The sequence below is a fragment of the Coturnix japonica genome, chromosome 5, assembly GCF_001577835.2.
Source record: "Coturnix japonica isolate 7356 chromosome 5, Coturnix japonica 2.1, whole genome shotgun sequence".
Classification (NCBI taxonomy): Eukaryota; Metazoa; Chordata; class Aves; order Galliformes; family Phasianidae; genus Coturnix; species Coturnix japonica.
The window spans coordinates 34,853,373-34,874,128 of NC_029520.1; the positions used below are offsets into that span (position 1 = coordinate 34,853,373).

General features: G+C 40.7%; 1 protein-coding gene across 13 annotated transcripts in view; it reads left to right on the forward strand.

The window, feature by feature from the left end:
- Window positions 1-20,107, forward strand: part of TTLL5 (tubulin tyrosine ligase like 5) — a 106,898-nt gene extending 86,791 nt beyond the window's left edge. For 6 of the 13 annotated variants that reach the window (XM_015865139.2, XM_015865136.2, XM_032444626.1 and 3 more), the window contains 4 exons: window positions 4,677-4,897; window positions 11,813-11,913; window positions 16,972-17,038; window positions 19,555-20,107. In XM_015865139.2, coding sequence (XP_015720625.1) covers window positions 4,677-4,897; window positions 11,813-11,913; window positions 16,972-17,038; window positions 19,555-19,696 — 531 coding nt within the window. In that variant the 3' untranslated portion in view covers window positions 19,697-20,107. Of the gene's footprint in view, window positions 1-4,676; window positions 4,898-11,812; window positions 11,914-12,308; window positions 13,405-16,971; window positions 17,039-19,554 lie in introns of those variants that run through there. The other 7 variants (XM_015865146.2, XM_032444631.1, XM_032444625.1 and 4 more) reach the window with 6 other exon arrangements.
- Window positions 20,108-20,756: the final 649 nt, after the last annotated feature.

Below are 20,756 nucleotides of genomic sequence, written 5' to 3' on the forward strand. Positions count from 1 at the left end.
TCACCCTTTTTAGTGGATCCTGACATCTTCCTGAATTATCTTAATTAAAATTAAAGGGCTGCTCTGGAGCTTGGGTGACCATTGTTTTAGCCTTGTCTGCTGTCAGGCAGCTATTGGATGATTTCTAGAAAATAAGCTCCACCATTTGCGGCCGGTTTCTCTGATTTACACTGACCACCTCTATGTAATGATTTGCAGCTGTGAAAGTTTACCTCCATTAACAAAACAAGTGTGTCCCTGATAGGGGAAGGTCTTTTACTTGCAAGACTGTCATGGAAAACATGTGTGGGACCTGTCCAAGCCATACATTTAATGTGACTGTTCAGGTTCCTGTTGGAAGGCAGGCCAGCCATTTGTTAGTAGCTGAAGCATATTTATCAAGGCGCCTTGGGTATGACATGACCATACAACATGATTAGTTGCCCGTTTTTCCTTCTGTTTGTGACAAATAAGCTAGTTTAGTTGTATGTAAATGGATAGCATGTGAACAAATGACAGAAGCGTCATGATTAATAATGCAGGCAAATGCTTCTGCTTGTGCGTTAATGAGTTCGATATGTTGGAGATGAGCTGGTTGTGTTGGAAAGCATAGAAGTTCTTGGCCAATTGTTTGCGTAATAGGAATACTCCCCACTGCCATGCTGTGGATGCATCTGATCATGAGAGCTTTTTGTGTATTTCTTTGTGGTAGCACCCATTCTTGGTTGAGTGTTTTCCAGACACTTCAGAATGATGATTTCTCCTCCAAGCATTTTGCAACTTTCAGGGCAGAAAATACTGTGTAGAAGGAGGAAAAAAAAACTCCCACTTGTATGTGGAAGTTAATTCTCACTCTGCAGTGTGGTAGAAATAGGTCTTCAATGGCAGAATAGGTGTTTTATTCTCTGGGTAAAAAGAAAAGCACCACACTGACTGAATGGCATTCTGACAAAGAAATGGATAAAGCTCTGCAGTGGCAGGGAGCAGGAGCAGAGACAATACAAAGCCAGAGGAAAAAAAAAAAATAGAAGGGATGGAGTTGGAAAATGGAGACAAGAAGCTTAAATCTGATATCAATAAAAACAAGGAACGAGAATTATGAAGTTAAACCAAAGGACAAGAAAACCAGGTTTACAGCAGTATTCTTAATGTTTAAAGGAGACCTCATGTGACATATTATGACCAAAATGTTAGTATCTCTGTTGCAGTTGGCAAGGCACTTAATATACCATCATTGTTTATTCTCTAATTGTTTCCTGTACTGGAAAGATGCCATTAGCTGTTAGGGAGGTTCCTCCTTCTCTGTGTGGCTATGTTCAGTCTGCTTAGCCTAGCATCTACTGAGTTCACATTTTTATGCCTAATATTTCACATGGGGAAAAAAAGCTAAATTAAAATAAGGAAAGTTCAGTCATATTTACGAATCATCCTGCTTATATATAAAAAGAGTCATCTTAAACAAGGCATAAACAAGACATGTTGATGAGTTGTGTGGTCAGTTATGATCACATTTTCAATCAGAAATGTAAGTAGATTTTATGCAATAGAACGTTGGGCTAATTTCATCCTATAAATAAGTCTCGCCTTTTGATCATTTGAAGATAGTAGTTCTCAGAAGTTTTATCGCACCAAGTTCAGCAAACATCTTTCCTTTTAACATATCTTACTCTCTTCTGAATTCCCGACAGTTTACTTGATGGTTGGGATTTTGGTTTTGTTCGTTTGTTAGTTGGTTTTATGTTTTAACTAAATCCTCGTTATAATTTATTCCTTCTGAACGTCTCAGTTTCCAGCATTAATGATTAGGAACTGTCTGCATAGCTACACAGATCTTTGTGCAGTACATGCGTGTATACGTTTGTCAGTTCTCGTATACTGCTGAGATTCTCATTGCTTTCAGACTTGCTGATTCAATTTAAACCAAATTACCATGGTATAAAAATCTCAAAGCTATATTTTATACAAATGTCATGAAAGTAAAGTGCTATGAATCTGAGATGGGTACTCAGCTACTGTTCTCATTAAGGCAAAGCTGCAGCTTTGGGCCGCTCCTAATTATGCAGCAGAAAATCCACACAAGAATGCCTCAGACCTATGAATGAAAGCATCATTTGGCACATGCTTTATATTAGAAACTGTAAGATTCAACCCCAAGACAGATTCACAGGAAATGAGCTTCATTAGCTCCTCTGGTTGCAGAATGAGCATGTTTTTGCTTGCAACATTTGTTCCGTTACTGTGTGCTAGGGATGGGTGTTAGATACAGGGATGGTAAGTGCCAGGAACATTCTTTCTGTTTTTGAAGTTCATTAATATATCTGTTTTTCTTCACAGTACTGCAGTACCTCCCTGCTTTCAGTCATGAGCAGCCCTAATTCAGTTGCTACTGGCTTATATTCGTAGGTGTGCAATGTTACTGCTGACAAGCTGTTCCTGTTGAGATTCCCTGATGTAAATGTTATGTTATCCAATACAAAAGGAGACACTTTGTCTGTGGTGTACATGTGTAGGTGAGGATGCAAGGGAAGGTGTGATCAAATGAGGCAAACGGGATTGAGAGTCAGGATCTTCTCTGAGATCACAGCCTCACTTTTCATTGTACTTCTGTCAGTGGCTTGGGGAAAATCACTTTGTGTGTGTGCAAGATAGGGTAAATGCTGTCCTTTTCTGCATCATTTTGAAGCTACCTGCTTCAGGACTGCTTCTGGCAGAGTTTCTTAAGGCCTCTGTTCTCCATAAGCTCTGAGCATTCAGGATCCTGAGTGCTGAGGCATATCTCCCACTTTTTGGGCATCTTTGTAGTATCTTCCCAATCTTTCTTTTGTTCAGTCAGGCTCTGTTCTCATCAGCTGCCCATTTTTATTTGCACAGTAGCTTCTCCTGGTTTCCTGTTCTGACCCCACAGAGTTCACAGCAGGGCAGAGTGCTTTGTAGCTGAATCCAGAAGCCATGGGCTGTGTCAGCTTCCATCTTTGCCTGGAAGGCAGCCAGAATCTCAGCACAGCATGGAGACAAAGGCTATTTTGGAATTCCATTATCCCCAAGAAAACATCCATGATCTTTCCATAAGCAGGTCTCAGCCTGGCTTTTGCTGATCAGATTTCATTAGAGCATCCATTTTTGCTGTTTTCTTGAGACACAGGCCTCCCTGCACTTTATTGTTAATATAGGGAAGGGGTTAAGACTGTATGCTTTGCAGGCACCGGGGTCATAATGATTTTAAAAACAAGAAAATAAATATCAAACCCCCAGACATAAAACATGCATAAAATATCAAGCAAGGAACAGCGAAGTGGCATCCCTGAGTAAGAAAGGGGGTGCGGTGACTTGGGGGTCTCTATCGTAGCTCTGTAATGCAGGAGACTCTTAAGATGCAACATACTGAACCACGTTTCATTTTGGTTTGTTTTATCAAGAGGGTGTGGGGTGTGACTGCTATTTTCCAGACTTCTGCACTTACACCAGCTACTTATTTGTAAAGCTGAAAGCTGTGATCAAGGTAGAGCTTCAGGGGAGGGAGAGGTTAAGGATTGAGAGCTCAAGAGGATCTTGTCAGTGAACTTTCGTTAGGAAACAGGCCTGTTTTGGCTCCTGCACTTCCTTTTCTCCCTAGAGCTCAGCCTGTCAGAAACGCCTTCCCACACACCACTGCCTTGCCATTTACCAGAGAACTGCGGGGGAGAGGGGCTTTTCCTGTCTGTGCGCTGAGACTCAGCCAGCCCTCAGACTGTGGTTTTCTCTGGAGCCCACTCTCTGTGGCTTTGTGTGTTTTTCACCAGAGAAGGAACTATGGACAAATGTAGTGAAGTGCACTGCTGCCAAGGTCATGCTGAGGTGACAGGCAATTGCTCAGCCATCCCCTTCATCTCCTATTGCTGACGTCTAGCTGCCGAGCTACGTGGCCACGCTATTGCCTCTTTGCCCTGGGAAACTAAGAAACTTCAAGGAAAGTAAAGGCAGAAACCCCAGCAAGTTACTTCTTTCTAAAAACAGCTGAGCAGTTTGCAGAGCTCTTGTAGGGTTTCATTTCCCATTCCCTGCTATGCCAGTCTATTGCTCACAAAATGCAGATTCCTTTGTTCTCTATGTCAAATCTTCAACACTCTTACTCTCCCACTTGCTTTAGGAATAGAAATATCCTCAGTTCCTTGGTATTCCTGGGGATTTCCATTTTTTTAGTTGCTGACCTTAAGTTTCCTTTTTCAGAGAATGTACCTTAGAGCTTTCCAATTGCTTGAAGCACCTGCAGGGTTGGGGTGAAGAACTGATATCTTTACATCTTCCTCCTAGCCATTTTTTTTCTCCTCCCTAGAACTTTGTCTTAATCCCAGCTGGCAGACAAAGAACAGCTTACCAGCGTAAAGGCAGAAAGTCAGTTAAAGCAAAGAACTCTATTTGTTTATAGGAGCTCATTGCATGATTAGATTGGGGATGTGACCTCTTGGTTTCTTTTTTCCTACAGAACAGTGTCGTTTTGTGGTAGTAATAAGCTTCTCTGCCTTCCTAGATGCTACAGCTCAGCTCTCAAAACTACTTCATTGACAACTGTTCTCCCTGTGCTTGTAACTGCTCCTAAAACTTTGACATTTTGCCTTCTCTGAGCAGAGATTCTCCCTTAACAAAATGTCGCTCTCAGCTATCAGCTGTATTCAGGGAGAATATGACCAATTACTATGATTTTGTTTTGCTTTTACCAGGCTCTCTTTACCAGCTACTCGCAATCCAGCACCAGCCATGTACCTATGTCACCTGGCTCTGGTGCCCACAAGACATCAAGTGCCACTTCTAGTGTCCAGAAGGCAACCAGTTTGCACAAAGTGATGCCATCCCAGTGTACACCTTCTCAGCTGATTCCAAAGCCTCCAGCAAACCACAGACAGACAGTGGTCAGAAAAACTGCAGCCCAGAGGATTTCCAAGTAAGTTTTATCTCTTTCCATCTATAACAGGAATTTGGCTCTGGTTCCACTCAGAAGGAATACAGGAGAAGAACCTGTCTACATATGACTCAGACATAAGTATTTCAGGCTGTTCAAGACAAATCTCAGAATAGCTTGACCTCTGTGAACTGAAGTAAATGTGCATTATTGTGCATTTTAATCTTTCACAGTGGCAAGGTAAGCTGGACTGTAATATCATACAAACAAGGAAGTAGGAACTACCATGTTGAATCAGAGAAGTGTCTTGTCCAGGTTGGGAGTCAGTTACCTAAATGCAAGTTGCTAGTGCCATTTTAATTGCCTAGGCCTATTCTGTATAACCTCCAACTGCTGTTCCAGATAGGCAGGTTCTCTGTAGATTTTGTGTTGTATGTGCCAGTCCTGTGCAGGTGTTGCAAATGACTTGTCAGCAGTGTTTAGGCACCTGAGTCACTTACTCCTTGTTGAATCTTTGATGAGGGTTAAAGTCTGGCGGGTCAGAAGAGGCTGCCAAAAAAAATAACGTAAAACCACCAGTATCCTTAACAGGCTAATCTGGCCTTGATCCAAGTTTCCCCATAAGGTTAATGTATGATGATTGACTCATGCCATTAGGCAGAACTATATATTTCATTTAACATGTTTGTGTCTAATGTAGTGATTGTTTTCCTCATTATCTGTAGAAATGCTCATCCTTCCTTAACTTTTATTAAGCTTCTAGTTACAGTGTTTGCCATTCTAAGGTTTGTAATTTGTTGTGTATTATCTTTAAAAACAAAATAACACACCATGAAATGTTGTTTACTGATTTTAAGCTTCCTTCCTTTCCATTTCTTGTTGTATTCTGTGTACTAGGAAAGAATGTGAGCAAGGCTTCTGTTTTCCATTTTTCTTATCCTTTACATTTCTTGTTAGCTCCCTTAGCTCTCTCTGTTTATCTTCTCTTGGTCTAATGCAGTTCTATCAATTACATCCTTTGGCAAGTTTTTCCTCAGACGTGTTTCATTCCTGAAGGGCAGAAATTGCATTCATAACTTCCTCTCTTATGCTCTATACCCAGAAGAGTTGTAAAGCTTTCAGAGCAGGTTCCTGTGAGGTTTCCTGGTTCTTTGTTTGCTTCCTGGTTTAAAGAGAAGAGGCTTAATAAAAGATTACTGATAAAAGACACTTCATAAAGATGCTGGGGCACTGTCAGCGTGTGGGAAGCTTTTGTATTTCCTGCTTGTGCTCTTGCTATCTTAACAACCAGCATATTAAGCGAATCCCCAAAACTATCTAAAAAGAAAACAAGATGTCAGTAGACTTTGTCAACTCAGGAAATGCAGATGCAAACATCGGGTCTGGCAGGTATATGCCGGTGAGTTTGATATCTGAATTCTTTTATGTTGGATGGCTCATGTTAGTACAGGTGACAGGCTGTGTCAGTGGGTTTCTCTGTCGGGCAGCAGAGATGTGTATTTGAAGATGCCGGTGTGCTGTGCTCACTTCTTGGCAGAAGAAATGTTTATCCTTGTGAGATGGAATTGCAGCTCCTTGGACAGACTTTACTTTGCTGCATTTTTGTGGTTTCTGCTCTGTGACAGGCAGGAGTGTGGGAAAACCGGAAAAAGTTCAGCACCAAAAATGCACAGAAGGGGGGAAAAAAGCAAAAGATTCCTTCAGAATTTTAGAAGGCTAATCCAAGTATTGAAGGCTGCAAGGAGCCACTCCGGAAATACTTTCCAAGTTGCCTTTCAGGCTCCAGTACGAGGCTCGGAACCCATTCTTGTCATTCATGGGACCTTGAAGTAACATTTTTTCACTTACATGGAAAACACCAGTGCCTAGCTGTATTTCCAGCATACTGAGAACTAGGAATTTAAAAGCTAATGTGTCTCAGTCTAACCCAACTGTTGTTGTCAGGGGTAGACCAGAGATTCACTGGAGTGGATAGAGACAAGCCTCTGCCTCAAATGAATCTAGAGATAAGAAGTATGTCTTGCATTCTCTAGCCTGTTCTTTACAGTCCCTTTTTATTTTCTGCAGTGTTCTCAAACACTATCTGTAGACTTCTTTCTAGTAAATCAAGTGGCAGAAACCCCGCTGTGTTATAGAACACTATATATTAATCTAAATAACCTTATTATTTAGAAAGTTTCTCCTGATGTGCAATCTGAATTCTTACTTTATTTCATCTTGTTGTACCTCATTCCTCTATCCTGAACCACCCTCAACACTTTCCCTTGCAAATACTTTCCATCTTTTGAAGATCCTTCTACTTCTTAGAGTTTCCTAATGTTGTTTAGACTTGTTGAGGTTTTGTTAACCTCAGATAGTAGTTCCACCTGCCAAATCCTTAATTGTCTTGAATTTACTGTATTTTCTTCAGTTCATTAGAGTTCTTGCATTGTGGCACCCAGAATCGTACTTTTCCAGTTTGAGACTACCGTATCCTTAGGTTACGATGTGGTAGATATCCCTCTCTGTAACAACTAATCTAATTTTGGTTTCTTGGCTGCTTCATTTCTATGAAAGGTCATCTTTGATTTACTGCTCACTTTCACCCCTAATTCTCGTTGGCTGCTTTCCTGACCTCTCCTCACAGAAAAACTCATGGCTATGTATTATTTCCACAAGATTCACTGAAACTAATCCCATTCTATTGTTAAAGCTCTTGTGTTTCATTTCTTTTTTTCCAGGTTTCTCAATAGGTTGGACCTTTATTTCTCTGTCTGCTCTTGCACCACCTGGCTTTTGTTTAACATCTTTGTAAACATCTTTTTCAAGTTCTTTGTAGAATTCCTCTGGAGACTGAACTGTAAAGAGAAACTAGAATCAACTTTGTCTCTTTGACCTCTCTATCCCTGTGCACGCGTTATCATTTCTATCCTAGCCAGCACACGTGGCTTCCAGAAGAGGAGGAAAAGAATAAGTAGTTGAAAACAGTTCTACAAATAGAGTGAGATGCTAAAGGTGAACATTACTGATTAATTCAGATACAGTCTAATAGCTTGGATGCTTCTCTCCTTAAAACATAAAGGAAAAGAGTAATGAAACAGCCAGACAATTCGGACTTGTGGTTTCAGGTTCTGGTCTCTCCTGTTTTTGCAGTCTCTCAACATGCAAAAGTTGTTGGGTTGACTTTAAGATGGACTGCGTCCAAAGCAGACTCCTTGTTTAAGCTTTAGCTGGAAAACTGGGGCCCACATTAAAGGGCTGCAGTGACTGGGAGAAATGGTTTAACATGTAACTCCACTTGGAAACATAGGCTCATGAAATGATCTCTTGAGGCTCCATAGTTTTGATTAAATGTACTCAGATTACAAGTAGAAAGATAGCTTTTGAATAGCTGATACAACAGACCCTTCTTTCTTTCCAAATGTCAGATTGGGTCCTTTCCATTGCTTGTATTGACACTGTTGGCTGCCTGTGAACCATGAAGAAACCTGCTGCTAACAGAGTGTAAAAATTTGAAACAGAAGTCACATAAATAGTATTTCTAAGCCATGGGATGAAGCAGATGTCCCTGGAAGCAGCATTTGCTGAATAGAACCTTCACATTACAGATGACAGCATTCAAAGCTAGAAAATATATTAGCACAACTGTGAGGACCCAAAGTGAATTGGTACAGATGGTAGACAGAAAATCTTTCTGCTTTTGGGAACAACTGAATTACAGTAAATACAGATTCTTAAACTGTCATTCCTATGATAACTTTTCAGAGAGCTGCTCTCAATGGCAGCATCAAGGTCAACGGTTGTACTTGATCTTGATGATCTTAGAAGTCCTCTCTAGCTTTAATTAGATTCTTTGACATTAAAGCAGGGCAAGGCTTGGGTAGCCTGAGAATGGAACTATTTTAAATGAAAGATCTTCAGAAAAATGCAGCTGCCGGTGTTAGACTTCTGTACATAAAGAGGGGAAATATCAGATAATAGGAGCATACAGTTCAAGATTTTATAAGGGACAGAGCAAGCCCAAGATTGCTGACTTTACCAGTGATAGGCTGAAACACAACAACTAGTGGGGGTCTTCATCAGCTTGGCATAATTCCTTGTACTGAACTTCTCTGTAAATATCATTCCCAACAACTCTGCTCAGGAAGAACAAATATTTCCTTAAGTCCCAACACTGCAGCACGTGATCTTGCCTTGCTCTTCTCTTGGCTATTTACTTGCTTTGAACGATGCCAGCAGTAGAAGATTCAAAGTTCTGCACTATTGTAACTAACATAGAAATAGGGTAGAGGTGATGAATTTCTCCAGGGTTCAGGAAATCCACTCCACAACTGGGTGGAGTCCTGACTAAAGTTGAATGCAGCAGCAGCCAGCTGTTCTAAGACAGGCTGGCCAAGCTGGGCAAATGTGCCAAAAGTAGAAGAATGGCCATAGAGCGAGCACTGTAAAATACTGTATTTCTAGTTTGTATCCTGTCCCATGTGTGCTTATTCACAGACATGGGTGAAGTGTCTCAAGTGAGCTGATTGCACGTATGCAAGCTGAGTGCTCACCAGAAAAGAGGAAGGCATCAGGAGACCAAACATGCATATGTTGCTGAGACCACTTTTTTTGCTACCACTGTGCTGAGACATGCTTGTTGTTTTAGCTCCTGAGCATGTGGGTTAATCAGTCTGCCTGACCCTTAGACATTTTTGGCAGCAAAAGCAGTGCATCTGAGAGACGTGCCTTGATTTAACACCCTGACACAGCTGGGCTCATCTGCACTGGGCCTGCAGATCTTAGCCCTTGGCTAGCCTCAGATCATACACACAGATACACATGTGGAGATACCTTGGCCAAGAGCAACAGAGGAGCAAGCTCCCTGGCTCTGACTCTTCACATCTGTTGCTGTCGTCTTGTCAAACCTAGGCTTTATTTAATTCAAATTTGTGTCCCTACTGAACCATTAGACACATTCACGATACCCCAGGAATAGGTTGTTGTAACAAAGGTGTTCAAATTTCAGTCAAGAAAATATTTCTTTGCATCTGTGGAACAAAAGCATCCTCCAAGTTTGCAGTCCAAGGCTGGGTATCTTAGAGGTGGCTTAGTGCCTAAATGAAGAAAGCCAGTATCATTTTCAAGGAGGGCTTAGTTGTATAAGCAAGAAAAAAGGCCACTGTCAGATATTTAAGTGAAGGGGACAGTGGGGAGAAGACTGGGTTTGTTAGTTTTAAAGAGGAAGAAATGGAGGACTTAACAAAAGTTTGCACTGGAGAAGTAGAAGCAAAAATGACACAGATACTAGAAGCAGGAAAATGAGAAAAGTAATGGGATTTCAACCAACTGGAGGGGAAGAAAATGGGAAAGGATTTACTCAGTTTAAGTAATGAATATGTTCCAGGACTAGAGCTTCTATCAGGACAGCAGAGAGAACCTGAGAGGTGAGCTTAGCATGGCAAGAGATGAAGGCCACGGGTAGATCTGAGAATGAGCTGTATGGAGATGGCAGCTGAAAATGCAAAAACCAAGATGTAGAAAGAAAAGGGGGCAAGCAAGTCTGTAGAGGGAAACAGTAAAAATAAAGCAGACTTAAAGGTAGAAGTGTAACTTCCTCATCATTTTTTGTTGTTGTACTTGCTGACATTCTTGATGATGTTTTCAACTGCTAGTCTTGTATTCTACCTGAAGATGGATTAGCAAGATTTGGCTGTCAGTTGTGCTGCATTAATGAAGTGGAGAAGCTAATTGTGAGCACGGAATGTTTATATAAAAAGCACAAAGATCTGTCTCAGTTCTCTGCCCTTTCATGGACTGTGCATTGTCAGCAGAAAAAAAAGCAACAAATGAACACGCAGCACAAAACCTAAGTACAGATCCAAAATTCTCTCTAAGAGACAATAAACATACAAACAGGCACCTCATTTGACAACAGCATTTCAAATTACAGCTGATTGAAGTTAGGGGTTGTGCTTTGCACGTCGTATCTGCTTCCTCTTCCTTTCCCTTATAGATTCCAGTTTAGTTTACTAAAATGCAACTAAGATAAAATCTAGGAGGCCTTTTCTGGCCATTTAGTTGCCAGAAGCACCTGGATTACTGGCAACTTGCTGACTTTGAAATTTGAAGGCAAAACATTTCAGAAAAAAACTGCAGTAAATGCACATATGTGCCTGAATCTATTAGTAATCAGGGTGTCGTGTGAAGATTGGAGCTCACAGTGCTCTTCAGGGGGAGAGCTCAGAATAACCCCTATTTCATGGTGGATATGAATGAGTGAAGGAGAAGCTCTGTGTCAAGAAACAGGAGAGTACATACAGAAGAGGGGTAAGAGAAGAGAGGACAAACCAAGAAGAGATGATTTTTAAAAGCATGGTAGATCATTGCAGCTGTACAACTTGAACTGCTTTTATGAGTAGATTTACATTTTCCTTTAGGTAGGAGAGCTTGATTTTGGTAATGAATATTTTTAGTAATTAAAGAAAGTGCAGTTGTTCTCCATAGAGTGTTGTTTTACTGGAACTCAGATGCTGAGCTAAATGCATGAGGATTTGCATGAAGTATCTACTTAAGGACTGGCTGTTTACTACTGGAGACTAAACACATCCTGCAGGTCCCAGTTTCACAAGTGGGAAATCTTGCCCAAATGAGTCGTCTCTACTAATGCAAGATGCAAGGACTCAGACTTTGAATGAAGCTTGTTTTAATGTTACTTAGTCATTTTGCTTCAAATCACTGGTACTTGTTACTCGTTGAGTTGTGCTTTTGGTATCATTTACCATCCATCCTCTTTATCATTCAAAATCCGTATCCAAGACATGTAGGACAGTTAAATACTTTAGGTGCATTGAAGTCTTGCTGGTGGCTTAAGCATTCATCTGTCAAACTCTGCCTTTTTCATATCATATTCAGGCTCACCTTCATAGTTTCATTTTTGTTGTCGTTCAAAACCTTTATTCTTTCTTGGTATATTCCTTCTCACCTCTTTTTAATCAGTGTTTTTACTTTTAGGGTGACCTCTGTTGAAAGGCAACTTAACGGATTTCAGAACAGCCTTCACAGTGCTGCATCCTGTGAACTGGGGTCAAATTCCACAGGTGAGTGCTGAGGACCAGGAAAGGGGAGTAGCCATACTGGGATGCTTTCATCTTTCTCAAGAGCTGCCAGTTAAAAAAAAAAAAAAAAAAAGCAAAACAAAAAAACCTTAGAGAAAAGAAGAAACACAGCTGTCTAATCTGCACATAGTGGTTCCTAGGTAACAGCTTGGCTTCAGATGCATAGAGAATTTATTCCTCCCGGGACTAAAAAGACTAAACAAAAGGGAGCAAAGACTGGGTTTCATAGAATTGAAAGAGGAAGATGCTTAAAAATGTGGCTGGGAAAAGACTTGGCTAAAATGGCCTCTCTGCTTTAGGTTTTGGCTCAGAGGTGCTCTGTTGTTCAAGCTTGGACTGTAATAAAAGACCAGGACATTCTTTACATTTTTTTTCAGTCTTGCAGAAGAGTGCCTTAGTTCAGAAAGATGTCACTGAGATTTGTGAATCAGCTGCATAGTGAAGTCAGTCAGCAGAGGTGAAACCTCCCAAAGAAAGATCAGGGAGACCTATAAAATCAAATCTTCATCCTTCCGTGGGGATTAATTTGTTTAAAGAAGTTTCTCTGCTAATACTAGTCAAGGATCTCAGAAAACGAGGACCCAATTTTTTATTGATGCAGTCATATTTACAGTAGAGTGTAGTCTTGATGAACCCGTATTATCCGTGGCCTGCAGTAATTTGTGATGATGCTGTAATGGAATATATGGACAAATTATGATCTAGAGTGCTTTGAAAGAATTACGTTTCTGACCTCAGCTTTTACTTTGAAAATCTTGAAAAGATGACTTGAGTATCACTGAAGCAGTCTTATCCATGTTTTCATGGGCTGAAATGGAAGTTAGCAGAGAGGTGAACTGCCCAATCCATCTCTTGAATATCTGGCACTGAAACTTAAAGGTGACATGGCCAATATTAATGTCAGTGATTTTATGGCTGATCCTCCAGCACAAACATTCAGCTAGTGAGCTTATTGTATGATTCCAAACCGCCTCCTACACTTTACCACCTGCCAAAAAACTTCAGCTATCCTACCAGAGATTTTACAGTGTGAACAGCCGTTGTCAATAACAAAGACCCTACACCACATTGGAACGTGAGAGCTTAGAAATGGAATATAATGAGATTATCAGAATAAATTTTGTCAACACTGTGGCATATATACAAATGAGGCAAAAGTTCTCGTTTACTGTATAGCTTGAGTTTTTTGCACAGTATACATAAATTTACAAGTAAATGTGAAATGTACTTTTCCAAGGTATGATTGAGTGGACTTATATGAAGGTATTTGCATGCTGAATTCTGCCCTTTTTAACAATTTTAAGAGCACCCTCATGGTTGCTACCCTGTAATTACCCTGTAATTTTACATGTAGGCCATCAGAACTAGGATCTGATGAGCAGGTCACTCAAAGCTTCCTTGTCCCTAGGAGAGATATATAACTCACAGAACAGTGCTAAATTTTGCAGTGGTTGAACAAAGTGGAGCAGCATGTTTGTTCTTGGAAACTAGAGGAATGATATTTTCTTCTGCTTTGCACCAAGCCACTGGTATGCATCAGAGGCTGCTGTGCCCAGTCTGTGTGTCTCAGAGACTACTCTGGTCCTTCCTGCAGGAACAGCTGTTTCTCTTCTTCACTCTTCATTGATTGCTTACAGTAAGGCCCTGATTTGCCTCATCAACAGCTTATTTTGGGGTTCCTGTTTCACATGTATTTAATATCTTGGATACCACCTAGAAGAATTGAAAGCACAACTCATAAAGCAGATTACAAAATAAGCTGCGAGATTTTAAAGATAGGAGGCTGTGAACAGTTCTGGAGATAAGAGGAATCAAGCAGAACTTCTGTGTAAACACACACAAATATGTTCAAAAAATGTTTGAAGGAAGCTTGAATGGACCTTAACTGAATAGAAGACTGTGGGACAGTTAATTGCAGAGTTGGCACAACCATTTCATACCATTGTATGAGACCTCTTCTGTGAAGAAAACATCCTGGAAGAATGAGGAAGTCAGTTCAATACCATGGTCTACTGTTACCTGCTGCTTATCTGGGCCTCATCTGACTTTGGCTGTTGTCCCTCTGGCTCCTAACCCACACTCTTCATCTACTCCAATAGCTTATCCAAGGAGTAGTAGATACTGGGGCTTTGCAGAGAAGCATAAAGGTGTCACAAATGATCTAAACAAAAGTGAAGATGATGCTCAAAATAACAGTGAGTCAGGCAGCGTGGAATGTTTTAACTAGACTGTACAGAGAACAGTTCACTGGTGGTTGGTATTGCAATTGTAGGGGAATAGTAGGTAGTGTGCAGTGGGCTCCAGATCTTGAGTTCAGATTTCTTGAGAAGGTACAAAAGTAAAAGTCAGCAGTTCTGAAAAGCTACTTAAGACTCTGAAGCAAGCCACCGTTATATCCTCATGGCCTCATTGTAAATTTATGAAGAGTCTGAAGTTCGTCCTTGAACTGTATTCTGTTGGAGTAATGAGAGAGAAGGCAGAGGTTCTTGTGAGTATACAGTCAGGGAAATTTAAAAATTGAAACCTGCAAGGTATCATTTGGTGTTATCTGTAGTATCTGAATTGTTTCTTACTTAAGTTACTGAGGGCTTTGAGAGAGTTTATTCTATTAAAGGAATGGAAGAAATGTTAAGAGTTACCGCATCTGAGTAATATTCAGAATTCTTCTTACTTGATTTTATGCTGAAAAATCGCTTAATCTGAATCTAGTAAGGAGACTTCTTGAGCGAGGTGGTACGCAGTTGATTTTACTCAGTGTGATCTCTAGGTCTTTATTTGAGCTTAGTTACAGGATGTTTCACACTTGCCTGTTAACTTCGTAGCTTGGCTCCCATATCCATATAAATGCCAGCTTCTGAAGGTAAGCTCTTTGAAATAGAGTACATCATATCTGTAAGAACTTAGAATTGGATCCTGATGTAGAATATGGGGATTGACAAGCTTATTTTGGACCTCATCTAGGTGGAAAGCACACTTTTCTTAAGTTTTCTAGTAATTAAGAAGGAGACCATTATTTGAATACCATCCAGCTAAGATGAGTGTGCAAGCAGTGTGGTTAGCTGTAAAGTAATGACTAGAGCAGCTTGCAACAGTGATAGTAAGGAACACTTTCACTCACTCTTTTTTATACCATCCGCAATTCCAAGGTTCTATATTTTATAGTACATATACAAGTAGACTGTGTATTTCTGAAGTTTTTTTTATCCCCTATACTAGTGTATGGCCCTTCATGAGAAATTCATGTATGTTTTTTCATTGGAGACAGGAAATTGGAGTTGCTGTTGGAATTGATGTCTGAGCAGTGATGATTGTTGGCTACCCGCTGCCTGAATTATCATCATTCTTGAAATGCGGACTTTTATATAAGCTTGCAGAAAGAAGAGATTATTTTAGCAGGCATGCAGACGTACAAGATTAAAAAACTGATTTTTCACCAGGCAAAAGAAAGTTGGTAAAATGCAACAGGCACTTACTCATGACATGTAGTATAAGGGGTGGTGATGGGATGGGATGCAGTGAGTACTATGGCCACTGTACATGGCTGGTGTCAGACACCCGGCTATTTGCTGCAGTAGGGTGGAATTCTCAGCTGCCCAGCCTTGTCCAGGCTCCCTCAGCTTCTGCCAGGCTCTTCTGCAGCATAGAGGGGGCAGTAGCTTATTGAGCACCAATGTATTTATTTTTATGTTGATACCACATTCCCAAAAGGAACCTTGGCTACAGTTTCAGCTGGTCTCACCACAGTATCCAAATCCTTTGTCAAGAGCAGCTGGGAGAAGTCACTCGGATTTCTGCACAGCACATTGTTGGTACGCCTCCTCCCTCCCACTAATCCTGTAAATTCCAACCTTCATTTGCCACCTTCCTGGTTCTCCCTTGTTGCTGTGACTGACTGCACCAAGTGGTTTTGATTTAGAAAGATGACCTTAAAATGGACACCTTGAGTTACCTCTACCTTGGACACCTTTGGCTCTCAGGCAAAAATATGTCTTATGACACAAAAGAGCAACTTCTGGTGTCACCTCATAACTTATCTTAATCCAGGAAGAGAGGAACAGTGATCTCTTCCATGAATATTCTTCTAGAACCACCTGCCTGGCTGAGAAGCTCTCAGTGGATTACTGAAGGGGATGAGTGGTGTGGTACTCCATACCTTGCATCAAACTTTTCCATTGATGCCTTTCACCCTGTGAACAACCTTATTATTCTTATATTCTGCAAGCATCTCTCTATCCAATTTGTGGTGCCATCTCTATGCAGAGAAGGGGTTATGGAGAAACACAAATCAATTTGTTGTATCACATTTTGGGAACCAACTGAGCTTAAGATGAAAGATGAGGTGAATCCTACTATTGTGTTTCCCTTTTTTGGGAGGGCAGAGAATCTGTTACAGTGACAGATATTCGGTTTCACATTTGTTCTTAGAATTATCTTTCTAAAGCCATTGTTATTCCATGCACCACAACATCCTGGATCACCTTTCTCTCCCCTGCTGACATCCATGATTCCATAAAGAAGGTAGATGAGATAGAAGGGAGGAAAAAGTCATTTTTCTTCCTGGCATACTTATTGAAGTTGTCCCATATCAGTTAATAACAAATAAGCCTGTATTGCCAGATGGAGCAGAAGGGAGAGAGCTAGAGAAAGGCCTTTTTCTTAAGCTGTTTTTTTGGTACTCTTTGTAGAAGGAAGGAGCCATGACCTTATGACTAGCGATAAACACTTACTGGTGGTTCTAAAAAAATACCTTTAGAATAGATGTACCACAAATTATGAACATGGTATGCCTGTCTTTGAGCTTATCTAGATATCAGTACTGTGGAAGTCTTATTAAATCTCAGCAGAGCCTCAAGCTCTGCCAGAAGCAGCATTCTCCGTCATTCTCTGATGATGTTAATGGGGTAATGGCCAACTCAGCTATTGTTTCTCAGCTAGAGCTGAGGATGTGTGTTCACTTCTAATGATCAGAATTTACATTTATTGTTTAACTTGTGACAACAGCCTGCCTTTAGTCAACTTTTTGTCTTTCTTTTATGAAAGGAAGCCTTTTTCCTGTTGCTACTGGTCTCATGCCACATCCTCGTGGAAAGGACATTCCAAGTTTCAGGTACATTGGGAAAGCAGAAATTAAATGAAGAACAGCCTCTAGAAATTGGCTTCCTTGTTAGAGAACTAGAACTCAGCTGGAATTTCAGGAACCTTCAATTCTGATGGACTGAAAGAAAACTTCTAAGCAGGATAAGTAATAACTTCAGGCAGCTGGCATTTTTGCCTGACTGGAGGCTGAGCTTTTCTTGTTCTCAGTAGTTAGGTGGCGGCAAACTGCCTGCATTTCCTTGCTGTGTTGGATATGTCATTCAAAATCAGGTGTGCAAAGACTGCAGAGAGGTTATATAATGTCTTGGCTACTGATGTCTCACATCTGGCCCTTTGGCGTTAAGCTACCTATAGAGAGGATGACTTTGCCCCTCCAAGTTGGATTTTGTTTTAATCTGGCATTCCTTTATTGAGGCTAAAAATAGAAGCTAAAATGTGTACGGATAGGATAAAAGGAGTGTCTGAAGTTATGAACGGAAATGTGTGGAAGAGCCAGAGAAGAGAAAGCCACAACAAACCAGAGAGTAGGAAAGTGAATAAGAAAAAGCAGAATGAAAGCTGTCAAGTACAGAAGGGCATCAGCAGTCAGAGGGAGGAGTCTCCCTAGTGTCTTCTAAGTAATATGAGGAAGAGGGACCCTCACGTTGGCTTCTACTACCATGTCTCCATTTGTTATTAGGGTTGCTCACTGCTCTTTTACTGCAGAGAGACTTTGCTCAATTGTATACAGTTGTGTGTGTCCTGTTTGCGTCATCCCCTCCTACCCCCCTCGAGTACTTTATCATGCCTGGGAACTGCTGCTTCCCTTCCTTCATCTGCCCATTCCAGCAAGCCAACTTGAAATTGTGCCCAAAAGATGGGGGAGGGAAGGTTGGCCTTCAGTTGTCAGCTGTCGTAGCTTGCTAGTGTCAATCACCCAAGGATATAAATAAAACCTATCTATTTATTGCCTTTCTTAGTTGTACTGTATATTATCAAGAGAATGCAGGGCATCCCACTCGGACTGTAAATTCCCTCTGCTTTGGGATGAAAGATCTGAATTTCTAGAGTTATTAGGGTTTTTCAGGGAGAATGTAAGGTCCTGTTTTCAGCACCAGATTCAGGAGATTGGGCACATAAGTCTGTGGCAGAAGTGAGAATTTATGGGCATGATGAAGTAGAACAAACTAATGCTAAATAAAAATGTTAGCACAGGTCCCTGACCTAGTACTGTCAACCAGCTTGGTGCTCTGCTCTATCTCATTCCTGCAACTTGGAAGCAGAGTAGGTTATGTGCTGGTGTCTAACTAAAACTGTATATATCTGTGCTGGGAAAATCTATGCAGCACTGCGTTATAGCATGCAAATATCGCATTTACAAAACTATGATTTCCTATTCAGGCACATCCTTAAAATTGGGATAAACCCCTTTGCCTCTGTATAACTGTTCTAAATACAAAAGTGTTATTGTTTTTGAAGTGTGTATTTCTGTATGACAAAGGAGGCTCAAATGCCTCTTCAAGATGGGAAGATGAGGTTGAAGTTGTCTGTCTCTTCCATATGCCTTTGTTTTCTTAATATCAGGATATTGCCAAGGGACAGTTTTCTGGACTGGTATCCCATCTTAATACACATGGTTGACTGTTTTGTTCCTAATCAGGTTCCAAACTTTCTGTGCAGTGACAGAGCTGGCAATGCTGCTTTCTAAACATCTTTCCAGATCCTCTGTGCTGTGTGATGCTTGGCTCTGTGCTGGGCTTTCAAGGAGAGCGTATTTGTTAAAGTAAAGCAATATTTGTAATGAAGTCAGCTCTCAACAAGTGTCGCTCATGTTTAGGAGCAAGCTGATGTGCTAAATACACCAGACAAGCTTCATCAGCTGGATTAGCTGTAAAATGCAAACTGTCCAAAATAAACGTGGTACATTTCTAAGTATTTTGGAATTTTCTTTTTAAAGGAATGTCCGAGGATTTTTATGTAAAAGAAGTGACAGTGACATTGACTTTTTCCCATAAATAGGAAAATGTAGCGGTACACAGAATTAACATCTATCTATAACGGGTAGAAGAAATCATTCCAATCCCCATCATGTTTCTTTTAAATATAAAGTTTTTCATATCCTCTCTATTCTGCATGGAGGTCCTCAGCATCTTTTGGAGTGCTGGAGTAGATTCCCATGCAAGCAAATTAGTAAAAGTTGCAGGAAAAGAAAGTGTTTTGATATGGGAGAAGGATTTAGAATTGCTGGAAGAGCACGTAAAGAGGTGAATTACATAGGGAAGTGCAAAGAGGGTATTTTGAGGCTTGAGAGGAACACTAAGAGCAGTTTTTCAGACAGTGGCTTATTAAGTTTGTTACAGTATTACATGATCTGTTTCTGTGGAGAAAGGCGGTATTATAGGTAGGTTCAGATTAGAAAGAATTCAGATTTCTGGTACTAGCTGAGATTTGCAGGGTGTTGCGACAGTGTTTCAATAAAACAGACACCTCTGAATACTCAAAAGCTTTACTTTCTGTTGGTTTTTTTTGGTTTGTTTTTTCTTCCAGCTTCTGCTTACCGAGAAGGACTAGCATTGAATACCAGGTGAGGAATCCAGAGTCCTGCTTCAAGTATAGGGCAAAGGAAAGAAGCAGCAGACCACCACGCTTCTATAACTCCCAGGGGAGGGTGAACAGGAGTCCCTGCTGAGAGGACAACCTACTGAGGAGAGTACCTGAACATCTGTGGAAGCTGGAGATGCAGCTGTAAGCTGATGACTGCCTCTAAGAGCTTCTGCTGCTGAGTCTGGGAGTCTCTGCCAACTCTTCCCGATCACTAACCATGAGATCTTTTTATAACACAGAGGTTCTCCACCTGTCTATATTGTTTTTCCCAAGGTCCAAGTTTGGATGTAAAGATTCCTCATTTGCTCAGCTATCTCAGTCTGTCATAGTCTGGTAACAGCAAGTATTCTTTACTGTCATCACAGCAGCCAGCAGCAGAGAAAAATATTAGACCGTATGAGTAGAGACATCCTTACAGTTGCCATCTTGAATTTTGGCACAGAGCCATGGAAATACTCAGTTCGAATAAAGTAATTTCATTTGTTTGTTTTGATTATCATTTCAGTTATTAATTCACACCCCCAGAATATTTGCTTGTGGATGGGGTCTTCAGTCTGTCTTTGTTTCACTGTTGGATGCTTATGTTTGTGTGGTTTATTTTAGTATTTTGATTTCTGTTTGTTTAGGCTACATAAACTTCTTTAATTGGCTGATGGTTTCAGACCCGAGGTTGAACTCTAAGGCCCAGGTGGCTCCTATCAGTTGCGATAGTGGCTTTGTGAAGCACTTCAGTTAGAATTTTCCTAACGTTATGAAAATTAATTTGCTTGTGTTAGAAAACAACATCAGCAGCTGGAAAATGTATTGGAGAGAAGATCCACCCTTGCTTAAAATGAACAGGAAGCAGCTTCAGCTCTGGCTCTCTGCTGATGCCAGGTTAAAGGAAAACTCGCCTGTTTTTATGGTATTTTACAGCCTTTCCCTTGCAAGCAGTATGATTGTGGTTCTCAAAGAGTACAGTGTTTCCTATCGTTTGCATCAGGGCCCTCAGAAGTTGCATTTTATGAGCCCATTTGATTTGTTTTCTTATTCCACAGCTCCCATGTCATTTCTACGCTGTATAATCAGTGTTAAGAGATTATTCTCGTGTGTTGACAAATTAAATAACAATCAATCCAAAAGGCTGATAGAAGCTGTGTCAGAGA